This window comes from Galeopterus variegatus, unplaced genomic scaffold (genome assembly GCF_000696425.1).
Source record: "Galeopterus variegatus unplaced genomic scaffold, G_variegatus-3.0.2 Scaffold5468, whole genome shotgun sequence".
NCBI lineage: Eukaryota > Metazoa > Chordata > Mammalia > Dermoptera > Cynocephalidae > Galeopterus > Galeopterus variegatus.
In genome coordinates, this window is record NW_007731579.1 from 28,816 (window position 1) to 48,456 (window position 19,641).

Here is a 19,641-nt window from a genome sequence, read left to right on the forward strand (position 1 = left end):
AAGAAATTTTTTGATATCCTGTTTAATTTCTTCTTGGACCCATATGTCATTAAGTAGAATGTTGTTTAATTTCCATGTGTTTATATAGTTTCCAGAGTTTCATTTATTATTGATTTCTAATTTAAATCCATTGTGGTCTGAAAAAATACATGGAGTAATTCCAATTTTTTTGAATTTGTTGAGACTTGCTTTGTGACCTAACATGTGGTCTATCCTGGAGAATGTTCCATGTGCTGATGAGAAGAATGAATATTCTGAGGTTGTTGGATGGAATGTTCTGTAGTTATCTGCCAAGTCCAATTGGTCTAAAGTATTGTTTATATCTTGTGTTTCTCTATTGATTTTTTGCCTAGATGATCTGTCCAATGATGAGAGTGGGGTGTTTTCAGGTCCCCTGCTATTGTGGTGTTAGTGTCTGTCTCTTTCTTTAGATCTTTAAAAATTTTTAATTTTAAATTTAAAAATTTCTTTAGATTTTTAAAAATTGTTTTTATCATCTTCATCATGTATTGTTATGCTTGCCTTGAAGATAGTTTAGAGTTGTAAAGGGATTTGAAAAGCCTTGAAAACATTCTACATTGTAATGATTAGAATTCATATTTGAGAACCTAGCTTCATGTGTCTGTTAGCACAATTTTTAGGGTAAGTCAATGATAATATTTAATTACCATTGTCTCATTTTTATGCATTCATTCAGTGAAGTTTGATTAATTCAGTAAAAAAGGGGAACCTCTGGATTTTAGGTATAAAGTAGTGAAAAAAGCAACTCCTGCCCTCATGGAATTCACATTCTAATGGAAGGTAATTTGGAAGAAGTGCAAAAGAAAGGAAAATCAGATCCTTTTGCCAAAGAGATTAGAATTTATAAGAGTAAGCAAAAATGTATATAAGATAAATATCTGATTTAAGAATAACGTTGACAAAAGCACTGTACAGCTATACATAATACAAAGGGGTCATGAGTTAAGGAGCAGTTTTTTAGAAGCTGGTTTGAAGAGCTTTGAGGGATTAATGGCTTACTTAATAAAAGGAAGAGAGTCATTTGTTGAGATAATAAAAGATTAAAAGTCTATAGGAGTCTTATTTTGAAAGAAAGTCAGTGCTGATTTGGAGGAGAGCTCTAATAGAATTCATGTTATGGCATGTGGATTTTGATCTTCAAGAGTGTTGTCTTTTCTTAATTCAAGATGTTGAAGATTTTCAGAATTTGACACTCTCTACTTGTTGTGGATTTCTGGTTTAAAATATGTCTTTAAACGTCCAGAAGTAGTGTGATATTTCTTTTCACATCTGAACTTATTTTCTGACAGCCTTATATAGAGCTGGATATATGTGTGCGTGTGTAAAATCTACAATGTTGTTAATGCTTTTCTTAGAACAGGTTGCATATTGCTCTTGTAAGCTATTGAATTTATATTTTTTAGTTTGCTAAATCCTCAGCAATACATACATGGATCATATAAATTTATTTAAATTCTTTTTGTCATAGAGTCTTAGGTGAACCCTGTCCCCTTTGAGTTTTCTAGATCTTAATCACAGTAATGAAAGTAATGATTTTTTGCAACTGATCTGATTCATAGAAGTCTTCCATTAAAATTGTATTTAGACTATTTTTAAATGGGATGACTTTAAATTTTTGATTAAGTATTGCATCAAGTTTATTATTAGCTGTTGATTTTCAATGGGGAATTTAAAATGTGGCAGAAAATGGAAGTGGTGAAAGCAAGGATGTTAGTACTATCTTCTCTTCCTGTATCACCATTTCAGCACTACATTTTTTCCAGTGATTTCATTAGTTTTTTTTTTCTTCTTTTATCTTACACTTTATTATCCTGTGTGATTTTTAATATTTATCTCTCCTCAGTACCACAAAAATTTTAGCAATTTTTTTCATAGGAATGATGCTCTAGGGGAGATCAAAGGTTACTAAGGGGACAAATAGGTGGTTGTAAAATTAGACTGAATTATTTAAACATAAACTTAGCAAACATAACTGTTCATTCTTGAACATATTCTTGTGTTATGATTCAAAGGAAAAGCTGTGGTGATATCAGCCTAGTGGAAATTCAGCTGTAAAGCTTTCTTGGGATAGTTTAAAAAGCAGATGAAAAAAAGTATCATACATTGGCCCCTGATGCCGTTTCCTTCTTTAGTTGGAGGTATAGAGAAACTCTGTTCTTCCTTAAGGTTCATAAGGTTATTCATAATTCTTCTGAATAACTGGTAAATCAGTGCCCTTTAAATTGTATTCCTCTTCACCCCACCTCTTTTTGCTTTTTTCCTTGACTTCAAAGCAAAAATATATAGCATTTTCTTAGAATAAGATATTATTTAATCTCAAACTTTGACCTCAGATTGGACTCTTACTTTTAATAATCCCTTGAGATGTATTCCTTATTCTTGGTATTTTTGACTTTTAACACTACATTTACTTTGTCTTCCCCATTTATCTTATGTAGACCATTTGTAACTATTTTGTTTTCAGTGATTTTGCTTAAACCTTTCATAAAACTCATGTACAAATGGGATATTTGAAATGGTGGTTAATTTTTGTTTGGAACTCATAGTTACTCACAGGAAGAGCAGTATTTTTATGAAATTATGGTTTGGTTCTTACAATAATACATATAAAAACCTGTTTTAACCCAAAATATGACTGAACTAGTCTACTTTTCCAAAGTAAAATAATAGAACACATCAGAAACCAATAAAATGAGCAATGGCTTATCTTTAGTGCTGATCTTAAGGGAAAAATAAGTAGATTTGAATATGGAATAGATTATTAATAAATATTTTGAAGAAGAATCTTGGATATATTTAAAAGCTTAAATATGGATGTTTCTTTGTTTGAAGGTATCACTAACAGTCTTTTTATTTTACCTACAAATAATAGAGAGAACTGAATAAGAAAGATTGTGTTAAGTGGAATTAATATGTGAGCAATGAAGACAGAGCACATCATTGTAACAGTTGCTGTCTTTTGTTCCTCTTTTTTCCTTTTGAATTCTTGCATTGGTGGTTCTTGCGCTATCCAGTCTTGGAAACTATAAATTAACATTTGTATATTAGTGTGCATTACCTGAGTAGTGTGATAAATGAAGTACTAAGATTGTGCTTAACTGAACGTACCTGTAATTTGATTCACAAACTTTAACTTAAATGGTTAAATATCAGGAAATTTGGTCTTCATTACAGAGGGTGTTGCCTTTAGATAGATTAGATATTTTAGTTTAAATTATAGACAATTTTCTGACTACTCTGATTAAGAAGAATCTTTAAGTAAATTTGGCCCCAATTATTTATAATTGTTGTTTTGTTCTAAACTATCTTAATTCAAATAAGCTGTTTTAAATAAATTATGGAAAGAAGTACAAAGTATTAAAATAATTAAAATTTGTTATATATGACTGATCATGATTATGTTGCTTCAGTAGCTCTCTGAAATATTTTTGTTTAGTTATTGCTATTAAAAATATTTGTAAGTTCATTTTAACAATAACTATTTAAAGATTCTGATAGCAACAAGAAACTTCCTTTTAATGACTTAGTTTTTTTCCCGTAGAGTCAGCTTACTCAATGTAATAATGCTCTGGAGAACTCTGAAGAACTACTAGAATTTGCAACAAGGTCGTTAGATATAAAGGAACCTGAAGAATTTTCAAAGGTACAAAAAAACCAACCAAAAAAATTACAATAATACACTTAAAAAGGAAAATGGTGTTTTTTTTAAAAAAAAGTGTTTTTTAAAAATTTTCGATTTGTTTAGTCATTTCTAATATTAAAAGTCTTGGGTTTCTTGATAAGTAAAGTGCTAGCTATTATTCATTTATCCCAAAAAAGACACTTAGAAGTATGTAGCTTTGGGATCATGAACAAATTAATTTTGGCTTAAATTTTCTTTAGTACTCAATTCACATGAGTCAAGTTATTTTTTTTTCAGTTACACCCCTATTGGTAATTTGTTTTAAAAGGACTTGTGTACTTTAACTGAATCAGTACCTTTGTTACAACATTTTATGACTAAGGAAAGAATATTGATATTGCTATTAAAATGTTTAAATTAGTTTTCATTCTTGGAGTTGACTGAGAACACACTTGATGCATATGAGCACTGCAACCTTGTCAAATTTATTATTGGGGACAAATGTTCTACTCTTTAGCTTAAGTAATCATTTGAATGTTTTATTAAAATACAAAAATGTAGGTCCTTGTTGAAGGGGTATGTTTAGTATAAAAATACAAAGAATAGAGCAAGAAGCTTGGTAATGTTTTAACTTTAGACCCTGGTGTTTAAGAGATTGTGAATTCTAAATTGTAATTCTTATTTTAAGTAGGGTCATTTTTAAATGATTACCAGCTTATCAAATCAAAACTCAGGGATATAGAACATACAAAAAATTGTATGAAAAGAGTGGGAAATTAAGATATATAATTAGCAATATATTACTATATAGTTATCAAGGTAAGATTTGAGTTTGATGTTATTTACTTCATCTTTGTGGACTATGTAATAGCTTCATTAATGCTAGAAAGGTGGTTTTATAATCCACTTGTGTCCAGTTAATGCTTTCATTTTATGAGTTCTGTGAATTTGAATGCAGAAAAAACTTTTGAGCAGTTAACATTTGCCAGCTTACAACTTTGCATTTTAAAATTGAACTTTAGGGCCGGCCCAGTGGCGCACTGGAGAGTGCGCCCCTTGGGAGCGCGGCGGCGCTCCCGCCGAGGGTTCGGATCCCATGTGGAGACCGGTTCCCGCTCACTGGCTGAGCGCGGTGCGGGCGCGACACTGAGGGTTGCGATCCCGTTACCGGTCAGTAAAAAAAGACAAAAAGGAAAAAAAAAATTGAACTTTAATAATTGAATTCTTCAACAAAATGAATCAAACCAAAAATTCTTTTGATATAAACAAGTACACTAATTAATTCTTAAATTTGGAGGTGAGTTGTGTAGTTTACCTTTGCACTTGGGAGAACTTATTATACAAGAGGAATTATGAGGGAAATGTATCATACTGTAAAGTACTTTAAGAGTATGATATGTCGGGGCTGGCCCAGTGGCGCACTGCTATAGTGCGCCGCTTGGGAAGCGCGGTGGCGCTCCCGCCGAGGGTTCGGATCCCACATACAGACCGGCCGCTCACTGGCTGAGCGAGGGGCGGGAGCAACACCGAGGGTTGCGATCCCGTGGCCGGTCCCGGTCCGGTACGGGTGCGACACTGAGGGTTGCGATCCCGTTACCGGGCAGGAAAAAAAGACAAAAAAAAAAAAAAAAAAAAAAAAAAAAAAAAAAAAAAAAAGAGTATGATATGTCACCTATCCAGAGGGCAGTTTTATGATAACTTTAAGTATCTGGAACATAGCCAAGAAACATGCAGAAAGCAAAAGATTTCTGAGATATTAAAATCAGTGCCATGGAATTCATTTAGGAAGTAATATCCTCTATTCACAAGTTTCTCAGAATCTGTTGACTGTTAGTTTGTTCATAGTACTACAGGTTGAGCATCCCTAATCCAAAAATTTTAAAATATGAAATGTTGCAAAATTCAAAACTTTTTTTTTAGGGGGGGGGGCGACTAATCTGAACCCTTGACCTTGGTGATATAGGTGGCTCTCTAACCCACTGAGCTAACCAGTCAGCCCACAAAATTCCAAACTTTTTGATTGCTGACATTATGCTCAAAGGAAATGCTCGTTGGAGGATTTTGGATTTTCGGATTAGGGATGCTCAACTAATATATGTTCTGCATATATTCCAAAATTCAAAAAATCTCAATCTGAAACATTTCTGGTACCAATCATTTCAGATAGGGAATGCTCAACCAAATTTTTAAGTTTTTTGCTTTCTGTTCATTAGTTGTCTAAAGATTCCCTTTCTAATGGAGTAGGGCAGCTGTTAATGACAGGCATAATCATAGCAGGAAGAATTAACAACTGACAGCCTGAGAGTGAGGAAGAAGACAGGAAAACTATAAAATGTGGGCACAGATACTCAAAAATAACTTGAATTCAGTTGCATTTAAATAGGGGTTGGTGCTTGGAAAAAATGTGATAAAAGTTTGTTTCTTCCAAGTTTTTCTTTCTGTTGATGTTTTCAGAGATCTTCTCTTCCCTTCCTCTCAAATGGGACCCTTTTCTCTTTCTCTCTCCTTTGTTCTTTCCAGTTTTGTTTCTGTTAAAATTTGTTCATGACAGATTGTAACTTGGAAAGTTTCTGATAAAATAAGTCATTATGATTTAAGTATGTTTTCTTAATATACCACTTTGTTTCTTTTATCTTAATATTTTGGTCTTGTGTTCCAGCACTTTGTAGTACTACTTAGTAGCTTAAACCATTTGAAGATGTGGTGAAATGAATTATTTGTCAGTGTTTCCTATCCGGAAATCTGAGTTTATTGTTCAAGAAAAGTTCTTCACAGAGAGCTGCTTGTAATTATTTTCTTAGTATGTACTAGTCCACTTTCTGTTGCTTATAACAAATACCTGAAACTGGGTAATTTATAAGAAAACAAAATTTATTTCTTACAGTTTTGGAGACTGGGAAATTTGTGGTCCAGGGAGTGCATCTGATGAGGGCCTTCTTCTGTTCTGGGAATTCTCTACAGCGTCCTGTGGCAACACAGGCAATCACATGGCGAGAATGCCATGAGCAAGAGAGAGCTAAAGTACTCACTTGCTCTAGTTATAAGGCCATCAGAACCACTCCGTGATAACCCATTAAACCATTAACCCATCAATCCATGAATGGATTAATCTGTTCACAAGGGCACAGTCTTCATGATTCAGTCACCTCCTAAAGGTCCTACCTTTCAACACTTCCACATTGTAGATAAGTCTTTCACATGAGCTTTGGAGGGGCAGTTAACCTATATCATAGTATATCCAAATAGTATTCAGATAATGGTTTGATTCCAAGTCAGAAACTAGGTTCACTTTCCTAGCCAGCTGCATGGACTATAAGCCTTTTCAAACACCTAGTTGCTGACAGAATACGGACAGATGCCTTTGAAGACGAATTATTAGATTAGCAGTATATTGTTAGGTATCTTGGAAAAAAATTCTTTTAAGATATACTGTTTGTGAATATCTTATATTAAAGTGCTTAAATCAGATTAATATAAATAGCTCATAGGGACAAAAAATAACAGACTAAAATTTAGGCAGTGTTTCCTTTCATACTTCATTTTTTTCACAAAGAGTATTTTTAAGTATTAATATTTAAATTATCACATTGCAGTACCTCAGCATGAAAATTGAATATAGAACTAGACTATTATCATCATTATACAGTCTGAAAGTGAACAAGTAAAAATAGCACAAATAGAAAAGGTTTTTAGAACATACTTTCACCAATTTCTTTTTAAACTGCTGGAAGTTTGGTTGATAGTAAATATATGCAAAAAGATCACTAACAAATGGATTCTGGATCATTAGATCTATTCCTGGATGGACATGTAGGCAAAACTCCACCAAATCTGAGTTCTCTGCTAATAGCTGGCCTGTAGAACACTTCTTGGATCCTTTGTCAAAATTAATATTCCTATTGCTACCCTGAATTTAGACCTTGAATTCTCCCTATGAAAAAAGCTAGGTCAGTGGAACAGTTTCCAAGTCAATATAGCTAATTAACCACCTCATCATAATGATGCTGTGCATGATCCAGATGTCAGACTAGAATGGTTTCCCACGGTGCCTCGCAGCTATGGGATAAAAAAGGAATAAGTGGAATAAAAATACAGAGTAAGGTGAAAGGGGAACAGTGTCTTCTGCATTTGATCACAGATGAAAAGGGAGAATGGGTTTACTGTATTTTTCTCTTCTGACTCACAATAATTCACTAGTGGAATATTGTTCAGCGAGTGTAAGGCTCTGACCACTGGCAGGAATGAGTAAGGGGAAGGGCGGAAGCTCACTCAGTACTTTCAAGGGAGCGGAAGTATTGGCAGAAACTCCTTCCCTAGGCTGAAGTCAGGAATTCTGGGAGAGGAGAAGACCATCAACAAAAGCCTGAATGTTTCAGCTTTTTTTTTTTTTTTTCTTTTTGTCTTTTTTCGTGACCGGTAACGGGATCGCAACCCTCGGTGTCGCGCCCGCACTGCGCTCAGCCAGTGAGCGGATAGTCTCTATATGGGATCCGAACCCTCGGCGGGAGCACTGCCGCGCTCCCAAGCACTGCACTCTACTGAGTGCGCCACTGGGCCAGCCCTGAATGTTTCAGCTTTGAAGGCAATTTAAAAGCAAATGTAAATATTTGTTAAGCATAGCTTAAACTGTAATTTTCACTTTTATTTCAATTGTGGATGTTTATATTTTACAGAAATTCAGTCTCCTTTTATACTAAGTACTTACTCAAAGATCAGATGTATGCAGTACTGTATTTCAAAGTTTCTTTCAAGTTTCTTATTGTGGCTTTGTAACCAAAACTTTTAAATGATCGTGCTTTTTGAAAAACAGTTTTTTTGTGAACAGATAAATACTTGTATAAGTATAGAAAATACGAAACCTCTAATTTGGTTTTTTTCAAAGGCTGCTATTTTTGCCTAAAAAATAGCATTTTAAAGCCATCTCTTTTCCCTCTCTCTTTCTATAAAAAGAGAAAAATGACTATATTAAAGAGAAATATAGGAACAATAAGGTGCTTAATCTTCAAAGTGTGTGATAAATTCACAGGAGAAAATCATTTCTTTTTTTTTTTTTTGTCTTTTTCCGTGTCCGGCAACGGATCGCAACCCTCAGTGTCGCCCCCGTACCGGACCGGGACTAGCAACGGGATCGCAACCCTCGGTGTTGCTCCCGCGCCTCGCTCAGCCAGTGAGCGGGAACTGGTCTGTATGTGGGATCCAAACCCTCAGGCGGGAGCGCCACCGCGCTTCCCAAGCGGCGCACTATCCAGTGCGCCACCGGGCCGGCCCAGAAAATCATTTCTATATCCATTCATTGCAGATTAAAAACAAGAGAGAATGGGAAAAGATCTGGTTTTAACTTTTTTATATTTAATTGGCAATTATGAAGAACTATTTGATTACTCCTACATTGTTCTTTTATTATAATTCTGCTTAAGGAAGTTTGGTCTCAGGTGACAGATTCCTATGACTGATAAATTAAAGGATCAGACTTGTAAGATTTATTTTAAAAACAATGAACTGAGAGATGGAAGGAGGAAAAGGAGGGAAGAAGGGGGAAGGAGGAAGGAGCCATCTCTGATACAAATACAGAGAAATGAAATGTTGGCAAACAGGATTTCAGTAGAGGATCTAAATAATGATGCTGAACAGTAATATGACTAATACTTCTTGTAGGTTTTCTAATAATATACTGTATCATAACCTAAAAATAAATGTAGGTATTCACCACGGCTTCTTCATAATTCTCTAAGTGGAATTATGTAGTACACATAAATGTGTTGGTAACAGAGCAGTGGTAAATCCATGGATCAGTTGGTACGTATTAAACAGAGATTTTTAATTGACAAAATTCCCTACTCTTAAAATTGAAACTTAGAGAAATCAAGCTACATAGTAATATACATCTTTTGGGCACCTTTCTGCTTTGGGGGAAGAAATTCCAGAAAAAAAATTATCTTAGTTTTCTGTTTAAGGCATTACTTGAAATTGGGCCCTTTTAGAGAAATATATTCAGAATTCAAGACTCTACCCTCTTATTATTGCACAGAATAACTTCTTCAACCCCTCCTGCATTTACACAATGTAGATATAATAAAATTTGAACCTAAATGGAAGAGGAGCCATGGAGTTTTTAGTTTTACCACCTGGGTATAGTGTATTACATATAACTATGTGGGACAACAGTTTTTCCTAGGTTTTCTGGCTTTTCATATATTCCTTTTCTGGTTTTTTACAGTATGGTACATGAAGTGATACAATGAGTATTTTGCATGCGGGGGTACATGCGCACACACACACACTAAAAAATACCACCTTACAAAATTAAGACATTAGTAGACACAAAATTGAGTCATTATGGTTGGTTTAAAAAACAGTAATGGTCTTCATATCATTGGGGTATGAGAGGATTAAATGAGGGCAACTGGTAAGTAACATTCCTTTGACAAAGTTCAAAACTAATTAGGAAATAAGATAAAACAGTAAAAGCAATTAAGAGGTCAAATACTGATAAAAAGATATTGGAGAATATGGCTTATATTGATGGGCAAGCTTCCTAATACTGAATCCCAGAATTAGACAGACTTACCCACTCAGGTATGGTCAGCAGAGGCTACCTCTGTGTGTGGGGGACCTCTTTCAGTGAAACGTATGGCATAGTGGGAAAGAACAAAATATATGTTCTCTGGGGGCAAGCAAGCTGCCAGAAAAAGTAGAAAGTGCTGAGCTATCATTTCTAGTTTCTCCTTTCAAACTCATAATCGTTAAGTCGTATCACTTCCTTAGGAGAAATGAGGAAATAGAGAGGCTAAGGGAGTAATGCTAGTGGCACTTCCTCCGTATGTAAAGAAACATCAGGGGCAGAGAACACCCTCTCCTGTCCTCCCTTAAGACTTATATTAAGATCTTTGTTTCATAATTCTATCTATAATGGCAGCAATTTAAAAGAAATCAGTACAATTAGCTTTCTTATTTCTTATCCTTGGTACCAAAGTAGTTTCATGACTTAAGGCATATATGTATAGATGCCAGAGAATTGGGTTGTTTGCTGTAGAATGTGGACCTTGGAAAGGATTTTTAGAAACATTAAGGAACAAAATCTTGTAGTAAAGAAATTGAGTGATTATTATACAAGGTCACAGAATTGATTAATGGTAGTGCTGGAACTGTATAATATGCTGATCTCTTAAATTATGTTCTTTCATGTAGAAAGGTTCTCAGACCAGAATATTTTAGGGTGGGTGTAAATGAGCAGTAGAAAGTAGGAACAGTGTTAGAACTGAAGAAGACAGATCATTGAAATATTGCTATAAGTTTAATTAAGTTTAATAATTATTAAGTATTACTGTATGCCAAGCATTATGCTAGGCACTGGTGATAGTGCTGAGCAAAACAGCCATGTTTTACATCAGATGTGTTGTTAACTGTGCTGGTTAGTGTGGGGAAAAAAGTTTTGCTGGATATATTATATTGTATGTAGGTGTGAAGGGGACAACAGTCATTACATGCATTTTTTGTTTTTTTATGACTGTATAGCCCTAAGAAATAGCTGTGTCCCTGTCCTAAAGTTGTGCTTGCATTTTCCAAAAAAAAAAAAGATACATCTTATGTATAATAGGTTTAAGTTGGCAGCTTCTGTGAAATCATCTGATGGAATGACCCTATTGCTGGAAGTGTTTTTCTGGTCTCTCCTTGTCTGAATTTCTGCTATTCCAACTTCATTCTTTGGAGTAAAGGATTGTAGAACTGCAGCGTAGATTTATTTGTTAGCAGGCAAGCTCTCAGAATACAGAGTCCTTGCCCAATGAAAGCATGTGGAGAAAACTTGGAACAACCATTATAAAATAGTGAAAGAGATCTCTGAAGAAAAATTAGAAAGCAGATTTGAAATGTACAAGAAAACCATCAGAATACATAGAAATGTTTGTCCCATGAAGGAAGTTGATTATTCTAGTTGAAGAGTGTCTAAATGAAAGTGGAGGTGTGTTTTGATAATGTTAAGGTAAGAAAAACATTTAGAGTCATCTGGAATTGGTTTGAAGTGTTAAATTTTCCTCTTTTAAGGTAATATGGGGTCTGAATTTTTACTGTAGTTCTAACATCACATTATGTAAGCTTATGTGAACTATACAAATTTTCTGTAACTTAAGTTTTGGTGAATATGAACTAATCTATTGCAGGGTTTATATCCTAACTTTTCTTGCATGTCACTGCCATTGAAACTTGCATGAAAAGCACTAACTGCCTTCTTTCTCTTCTCCCTGATTTGTTCCAAGGCTGCCAGACAGATCAAGGATAGGTATGGTATAAAACCTACATTTTTATTTTAAGTATTAATATTGAAGTCAGAAATGAAATTCAGAAATACTTTTTTATTAGAATCTTTTTGGTTAAGATAAAAATGCCCAGTGGCCAATTACAGAATAAAATTATTTTCTATATCCTCTTGGAATAACCAATGTATCAGTAAGATTTTTTAAAACATAGTTGTGGACAATTATGTACTTCTAAAAGAATTTCATTTCTGGCATAATAATATAGTTAGTTTTTGTTTTAGAACAGTCCTTAATTAGTTATTCTTGTGGAGAAGGAAATATTTTGAACAATTTAAAAATATATATTCCTGGAATGCATTTTTTGTTGTTTTAAATTTAAATATAAGTAGTCTTATTTTCTGAGAAGTCATAGTATTTTAAATAGTCCTCGAGAGCTAAAGCTCTTTTACTTCACTGCCTTCCTATTTAACACTTTTTTATTCTCATTTCATCCTGTTCCTGGTGCCATCTCTTTCTATTTCTAATGCCACCACTATCTAGTTTATGTTCTATGGAAGAGAAAATTAAATTACTCAAGGGTTTGGCTTAAAAGGTATTTCTCATTGGTAGAGTTAAGATTAAGAAAGGGAATTTAAGTACCTTCTGTACTGAATGCATCACAGTGCTAAAGGAATTGCTGGCAACATTTGGGTTTTGTTTACACAGAAGGAATGGTTTTGGTCTGCCAGTCAAATCACTGAATTTTGTCTGTAGTGAAATTGTAACTTAAGGTTTTTTTCATCTTAGGATCATGAAATTTTCTGAAAGGCACAGTTCTTCAAACACCGCTCTGAATCCTAAAGTATTCTTCATCAGATAATTTACAGAAATATTCATTATGGATTGTGTGACAACCAGTGTCTCTGCTGTTAATCTTGGCTAAAAATTTCAATTCTGGGTTTCTCTCGTCATCTTTTATTTGTCTTAGAGGCAAGATTCACATGGTAGTTATAGAATTTTTAGCACAAGTATTAATTTTTATATTTTTTCTATATTTTATATCAGGCAGTGGTTAAAGATGGGTGGATCATTCTTTTAAATCTTGAATGTAGAATGAAGACTATGAGAGTTTGAAGGTGAAAAATATGGCTGTGTGAGCAATGGATGCTAGATAGGTCAGTTTTTTGGATAAGGTATATTTGGATTATAATCTGTTCAAATTTTTATGAGTAATCCATCTTCCACATTGGCTAGAGTATACTTTCTGTTTAGCTTCCTATTCCATTACATCCTGCTCTGGTTTCTGATTTTTTGGATTAGAAGTCACTTCCTAATCAGCTATGGGCTCTTCAAAGACCTTGTGAGAAACCTTGCAAAATCTTCACTCCTTCTGTTCAAAATTCTGTATGGCACTGTGCTTCCCACAATTCTGTCTTTACCACTGACCTCTCTCTCTTTGTCCAGATTTGTCAGAATTGAATTTTATGGCCAGCTTTTCATAGCTTTATTTTTCTGTGAGGCTTGACTTCTTTGCCTTCTCTTTTATGTCAGCCTTTTGGCTTGATTTTTATCTCCAGATGATCTCAGGAGTCAGGGTTTAGGCAGACTCTATTTTTGTTTTGTTTTGTTCAAAGCCTACACTTTTTTTTTTTTTTGTTTTTCCTGGTTACCGCAGCATTTTTACTCCCTGCCCTAAGGAACATTTCTGGGTCTTGGCTTAATTTTTTGTTGTATTGTTTTGGTTTTTGGTGGCTGGCCTGTACAGGAATCCAAACTCTTGAACTTGGTGTTATAATACTGCGTTCTAACCAACTGAGCTAACCAGCCAGCCCTTGGCTTAATTTTTTAAGCTCGATTTTTAGCTTCATAATGACGAGGTTTCTCTGTTGTAGTTTTAGTTGCTCTCCCAGGAAATAAGCTTCTAGAATTCAATCATTGCCATTTATAATATAAAAATAATTTAAACATATAGTCATGATAAAATTATTATTTTCACCAAGCGTAGAAAGGATTAATATAAGGGCAGAGATGGATTTTAAATGAGAGTTAACATATCTGAGCAGGGAATCAAATATAAAAAATGAAAGTTTTGAAAACTCAGTATTTATTATTTGCTCTGATAGAAGTTATGAAGAGGAACAGTAGGAGTGAAAGGGAAAACTAAAGACAAATGAGAAGATAATAGCACATTTCTAGAACTTTACAAATCACTGGTATATACTTCTGGGTTCTTATTAATATTGGAAGAGGTATATATAGTTGAGGTGTATTGGGAGAGTTATTGGTTCCTAAAAGAAGGGTCGTGAGGGAGAGTCAAGTTAATTAGGTAGTTGGAGGAAATTAAAAGTATTCATATGGGGCCGACCCCGTGGCGCACTCGGGAGAGTGCGGCACTGGGAGCGCAGTGGCGCTCCCGCCACGGGTTCGGATCCTATATAGGGATGGCTGGTGTGCTCACTGGCTGAGTGCGGTGCGGGCGACACCAAGCCAAGGGTTGCGATCCCCTTACCGGTCACAAAAAAGACAAAAAAAAAAAAAAAAAGTATTCATATGTTTTGTAGCTATTTTCTTTTTGCAAAAATAAAACTAGGAGGAAGGGATCCTTGAATTCATCTTGTCATACTATTAGTAATAAACCAAGAAAGTCAAGGTGAATTCAAACATACCTAACCACATGGATCCTGTAGTATAGTTTAGAGAATGGTCTATGAATTTTAGATTTTTTTGTTTGGATTTTGAGGCACAGTTGTCTAAATATATTGTTTAAAAATAAAAGTTCAGTCTTTTGAGAGAAGTTAACATTGTTGCACATTAACTTGATTCATCAAAACTTTTAAAATTTTCATTGACTAGAAAATGAGAGTTATTCTTGTTTTTTTCTAATGCACTTTTGGGAGACATTCTTTTTCATTGTGATCATAGTGATTAAATCAAGTTTTACAGATTTTACGGGTTTCAGATTTAAAATTCTCAAATACTTTCAGATATTTTTCCTCAACATTTCTTAACACACATGTAAATATTTGGCCAGGTTTAGAAGAAACCAAGTAGGTTCAAACCCATTCACTGATTCAATGAGCATTTATTAAGTACCTATCTGAATATAGCTCTTTCAGAAGTCTTCAAATCAAAAGATACTTGGGGCTGTAAAGAACAACATATGTAAGACTTAGCCTATGTTCCTACCTCCTTATTGATATAATTTGAAATTTTATTCTTTGAGAATTAACAGCTCAATGTGTAAAATACTCTGTGTTATATTTGGCATATAGTAAGAAATTCCGTAAGTGTGAGTTCTCTTCCCCATAAATGGTATTTAGTATAGCACTTTCTTCTTGATAAATAAATCAACTGTTGTTTACTGATTGTTACTAGTAAATGAGGTGATTACTTTCCTAGTTTTAAAACAAAATGAAATAACTGAATACAGCAACAATCTGACATCTTTCGTGTCAAAATAAGTGAATACATAAGTTTGACATCTTTTGTTCCATTGATCTCTAGGGCACATTTGCAGATCTGATTGATTAGGCTTGGTATTTCCTTTTTCCCTCCAGCTCTATTAACTTCCTCTCCGAATTGTGCTAGGAGAGCAAATTTGTGAATAGTATGTCTGTATCATTCTTTGACCAAAGATAGTAAGGGGCTTAATTGTGATACTTGTGAAAATTTATTGTAATATGAAAAAATGAAATTTGAGATAAAATTACAAATTAATAGAATAAGAGAGTTTCTTTTAATCATCAGCTTTAATTGACAACAGTTTCTGCATACTTTGGATAAAATGAGGTCTGGTATGGCTTCATTCTTTTTTTGTTTTCCACTCCACATTCATTTAATAATGTTTATTGAACTCCTGTTATTTCCATGGCATATATTTTCAAAGGGCTGTTTTTCATAGTATCCTTCCATGTAACTGATGTTAGATCTGAGTGACTCCTACTAGTATGGTATTCACTGGCTGTGATTTCACTTCTCTCCTTTCTCATCCATGACCTGTCCTTAGCAGCTACCAACCTATACAAAATTAGGTCAATCTATGGCTATTCTTATTTGAGGGTACATGGGGTAGCTCTAACTAGTAGATGTTTATGCAGTTCATTATTTGGCATATGAAAAGGAGTGAGGTTGGCATCAGGAAGTCAGTGAGACTAAATGTACAGAGTTTTAGGTGAATGTAAGGTCTGGTAAAGATTATTTATATTGGATATTTGTTTCTTGTGATATTTGCATATACAGTCATGTACCACATAATGACATTTAGGTCAATGATAGACCACATATACAGTGGTGGTCCCATAATATTATAATGGCTATACTATATAGCTTAGGTGTGTAGTAGGCTATACACCATCTAGGTTTGTGTAAATACACTCTACAATGTCCACACAATGATGAAATTGCCTAACAACACATTTCTCAGAACATATCCCTATTGTTAAGTGACACATGATTGTGTATGCAATTTTATAAAGCTGGCTGGAGGAAAGTTGCCAAAAGTTCTCCTGAATGTCCTTAAGTCAAAAGGCATTTGGCAGTTTTTTATTTAATTTTCAAAAGACTCTAAGAACAAAAGTCTGTTTACCTTTGTTATTGTCTCCAAAATCATTTAGAGTGAAATAATTTCTGTTTTTTTATTTTATAAATTAAATATAATTTGATACTTTTCATTCTTTTATTTTAAAATGTATGTATGTGTTTACCGTAGAGTCACAATGGCTTCAGCCTTTCGCCTTTCTTTGAAACCAAAGGTCAGTGACAACATGACTCATTTAATGGTGGATTTCTCTCAGGAAAGACGGATGCTGCAAATGTTGAAGTTTTTGCCAGGTAAGTACATGTATTATATGTAAAGTTTTGTATAAAAACTTTTCCCTGGAAGATTTTTCTGTAATGAACATTGGTAGATAAATATAAAGTAGTATAGTGTAATTTTAATTTCTTTGTTCAGCTGAGGAATAATTAAATTTGCTAGTTTTTTGTTTTTACAGAGTTATTTATTTTACTTGTAGTAAAAATTATAGTTTAGGAATTCCGTTAAGGGATATCATTTATTGCTAGTTTGGCAGAGAGAAGCAGTATAGCATGATGGTTACCAGTGGGTCTTGAGGCCAGACTTCTTAGATTTGAATCCTGCTGCTTAGTTGCTGTGTCATCTTGAACAAGTTACTTCACTTACCTCATTTTCTATGTCTTTAAAATGTGATGTTTTTCTTCTAGGGCTTTTATAAGGATTAAATGAATTGCTACCTCTAAAGCACTTGTAATAGTACCTGTCATATTGTTAAAACTCAGTGAATGTTAGCTGCTATCATTACTATAATTGTGGCTGTTGTTGACTCAGATGAAACTTTACTTCCATTAATAATATATTAATATTGGTTTATTAGAGTGTTAGTATGAGGATATTACACTAGCTAAAACCATTTGAAATTGAGTCGCAAATTATTACCCACATATGTGAAAGAGCCAGTTAAGGACCTTTTGGTTAGTGTTCTTTTTTTTTTTTAGCATTAATCAATGTTTTTAATTTGATAGCTAAATCTATTTGGACATGGTGATTTGGGGGATCGGTGACTCTCTTGAAAGTGAAGTGTTTTACTTTGTTGTTGTTGGAGTTTAGCTGTTTTTTCTCCGAATATATGGTTAGGGACTTTGAGATATGATTGGAAAGACAAGGTTAGTAGTTATACACTATAATGGAACCTAATATAATGTTACCACAAGTGAAGTATTAGCTTGTGTGATATAGATTAGAAGTTCTACAGGAATTTATAGAAGGAAAAGATGAGAGAAGGAACTTAGCCATCGAGAAAGAAAGTATACTTGTCATTGGGTATCTACCTACACATTGGCCTTGCAGAATTACCACTCGTATATTTTCATTCATGGAGCTTTACTTAAGAGTGAAACTGACATTAAAGGGGGATATAAACATTTTTTGGAGTTTTTATTTAGAATACCTGATAATTTTAAATGGTTTCGTCATTTTAGTTCGACACTTAGAATTTCATGGCAAGAGGCTGGATTTTATTTTAGTTCTGAAAATTTGAGGTAGTAGTATCAGAATTTCACCGATTACCAGTTAACGGAGGTTTTACTTTTTTTTTTTTTTTTCTACTTTTGCCAAGCTTTATTAATTAGAAGCAATTTACAGTTTCCACCAATACTCAAGGTTTGGGGATTACACAAAGGTGTGGATACTGGGGATGGGGGCACAATCAGAGGGGCCACTGTAGAATTTTGCCTTCTACACTGAGCGATTTAGAACTATGAAGAACATATGTTGTAGTTTTAATATTGAAAAGAGAAATCCTCATTATCGTGAAAATAACTGCATTGACTTTCATCTATATCGTTGTTTTTGGAGATTACTTCAGAGGGTACTCCCCTCCTCCATTCAATTTTTAATTTTTAAAAAATATACTTTCTAAATGAACCCTAGAATATACCTGTGCCCAAGCAACATAAATAATTTCCAGATATTCTTACATTCTTACATTGGTCTTAGACCAATGATAAAACAAAACATGTGGTTTAATTTATTGGTTCACATATACAGAGGCTGAAGTCAGGATAAAAGAGCAGTGATAAGAATTAGTTTACACCTGTGCTTCCTTACCTTTTCCATGCCGTGGTACATATAGCAAATAATAATATTTATAAGGCAGAGGTAAATAAATAGAGCTTCTCACTTGGAGGTGGCTAGTCTGGGTGCTTAGGCCATAATGAGGGCAGAAGAAATCATTATCTTGGTCACACTAGTAAATCTCTTACAATGTGGCTCCATTTTGGTTGGAAAGCTCTGGTTAACAAACTCAAGAAATGATGTGTGTGCAATGTAATTTGACAGATAGGAGTAAAAATTAAAATTCAGAGGCTATACATATTGAAATACAGGTGGTCTCTGACTTGACGATGGTTTGACTTATGATTTTTCAACTTTACAGTGGTGAGAAAGTGATATACATTCAGTAGGAACTGTACTTCATATTTTGAATTTTTATCTTTTCCTGGGCTAGCAATATGTAGTACAATACTTTCTTGTGATGCTGGGCAGGCAGTAAGCTGCAGCTCTCAGTCAGTGTACTGTATTCGATAAATTTCATGAAATATTCAACACTTTATTATAAAATAGGCTTGGTGTTAGATAATTTTGCTTCAACTGAAGGCTAATGTAAATGTTCTGAGCATGTTTAAGGTAGGCTGGACTGGGTAAGCTTTGATGTTAGGTAGGTTAGGTGTATTAAATGCATTTTCGACTTCCAACATTTTCAACTTACAATAGATTTATTTGGGACATAACCCCAATTTAAGTCAAGGAGCATCTATATATGGAAAGTTTCTGAAGGGACTCTTTAAAAAGATCCCATAACACTTTTTTAGTATTTTTTTTTTGTTTAAATTTTTATTTTGTCCATATACAATGTGGTTGATTATTGTGGCCCATTACCGAAACCTCCCTCCCTCTTCCCTCTCCTCCCTCCCACCCAACAATGTCCTTTCTGATTGCTTGTTGTATCAAATTCAAGGAATTGTAGTTGTTATATCTTCTTCCCCCTCCCCCCCCGGTTTTGTGTGTGTGTGTGTGTGTGTGTGTGTGTGTGTGTGTGTGAATTTATTTATTTATTTTAGCTCCCACCAATAAGTGAGAACATGTGGTATTTCTCTTTCTGTGCCTGACCCGTTTCACTTAATATAATTCTCTCTAGGTCCATCCATGTTGTTGCCAATGGCAGTATTTCATTCTTTTTTATAGCAGAG

The 19,641-nt window shown here is 34.2% G+C and overlaps 1 protein-coding gene across 1 annotated transcript in view; it reads left to right on the top strand.

Annotated features, from left to right (window-relative positions):
- The window catches only part of FSD1L (fibronectin type III and SPRY domain containing 1-like), an 81,504-nt gene that overhangs the window by 25,989 nt on the left and 35,874 nt on the right, over positions 1 to 19,641 (top strand). Inside the window, exons 4-6 of the mRNA XM_008589485.1 lie at positions 3,563 to 3,664; positions 11,899 to 11,921; positions 16,586 to 16,707. Of these exons, the coding sequence (XP_008587707.1) occupies positions 3,563 to 3,664; positions 11,899 to 11,921; positions 16,586 to 16,707 (247 nt within the window). The remainder of the gene's footprint in view (positions 1 to 3,562; positions 3,665 to 11,898; positions 11,922 to 16,585; positions 16,708 to 19,641) is intronic.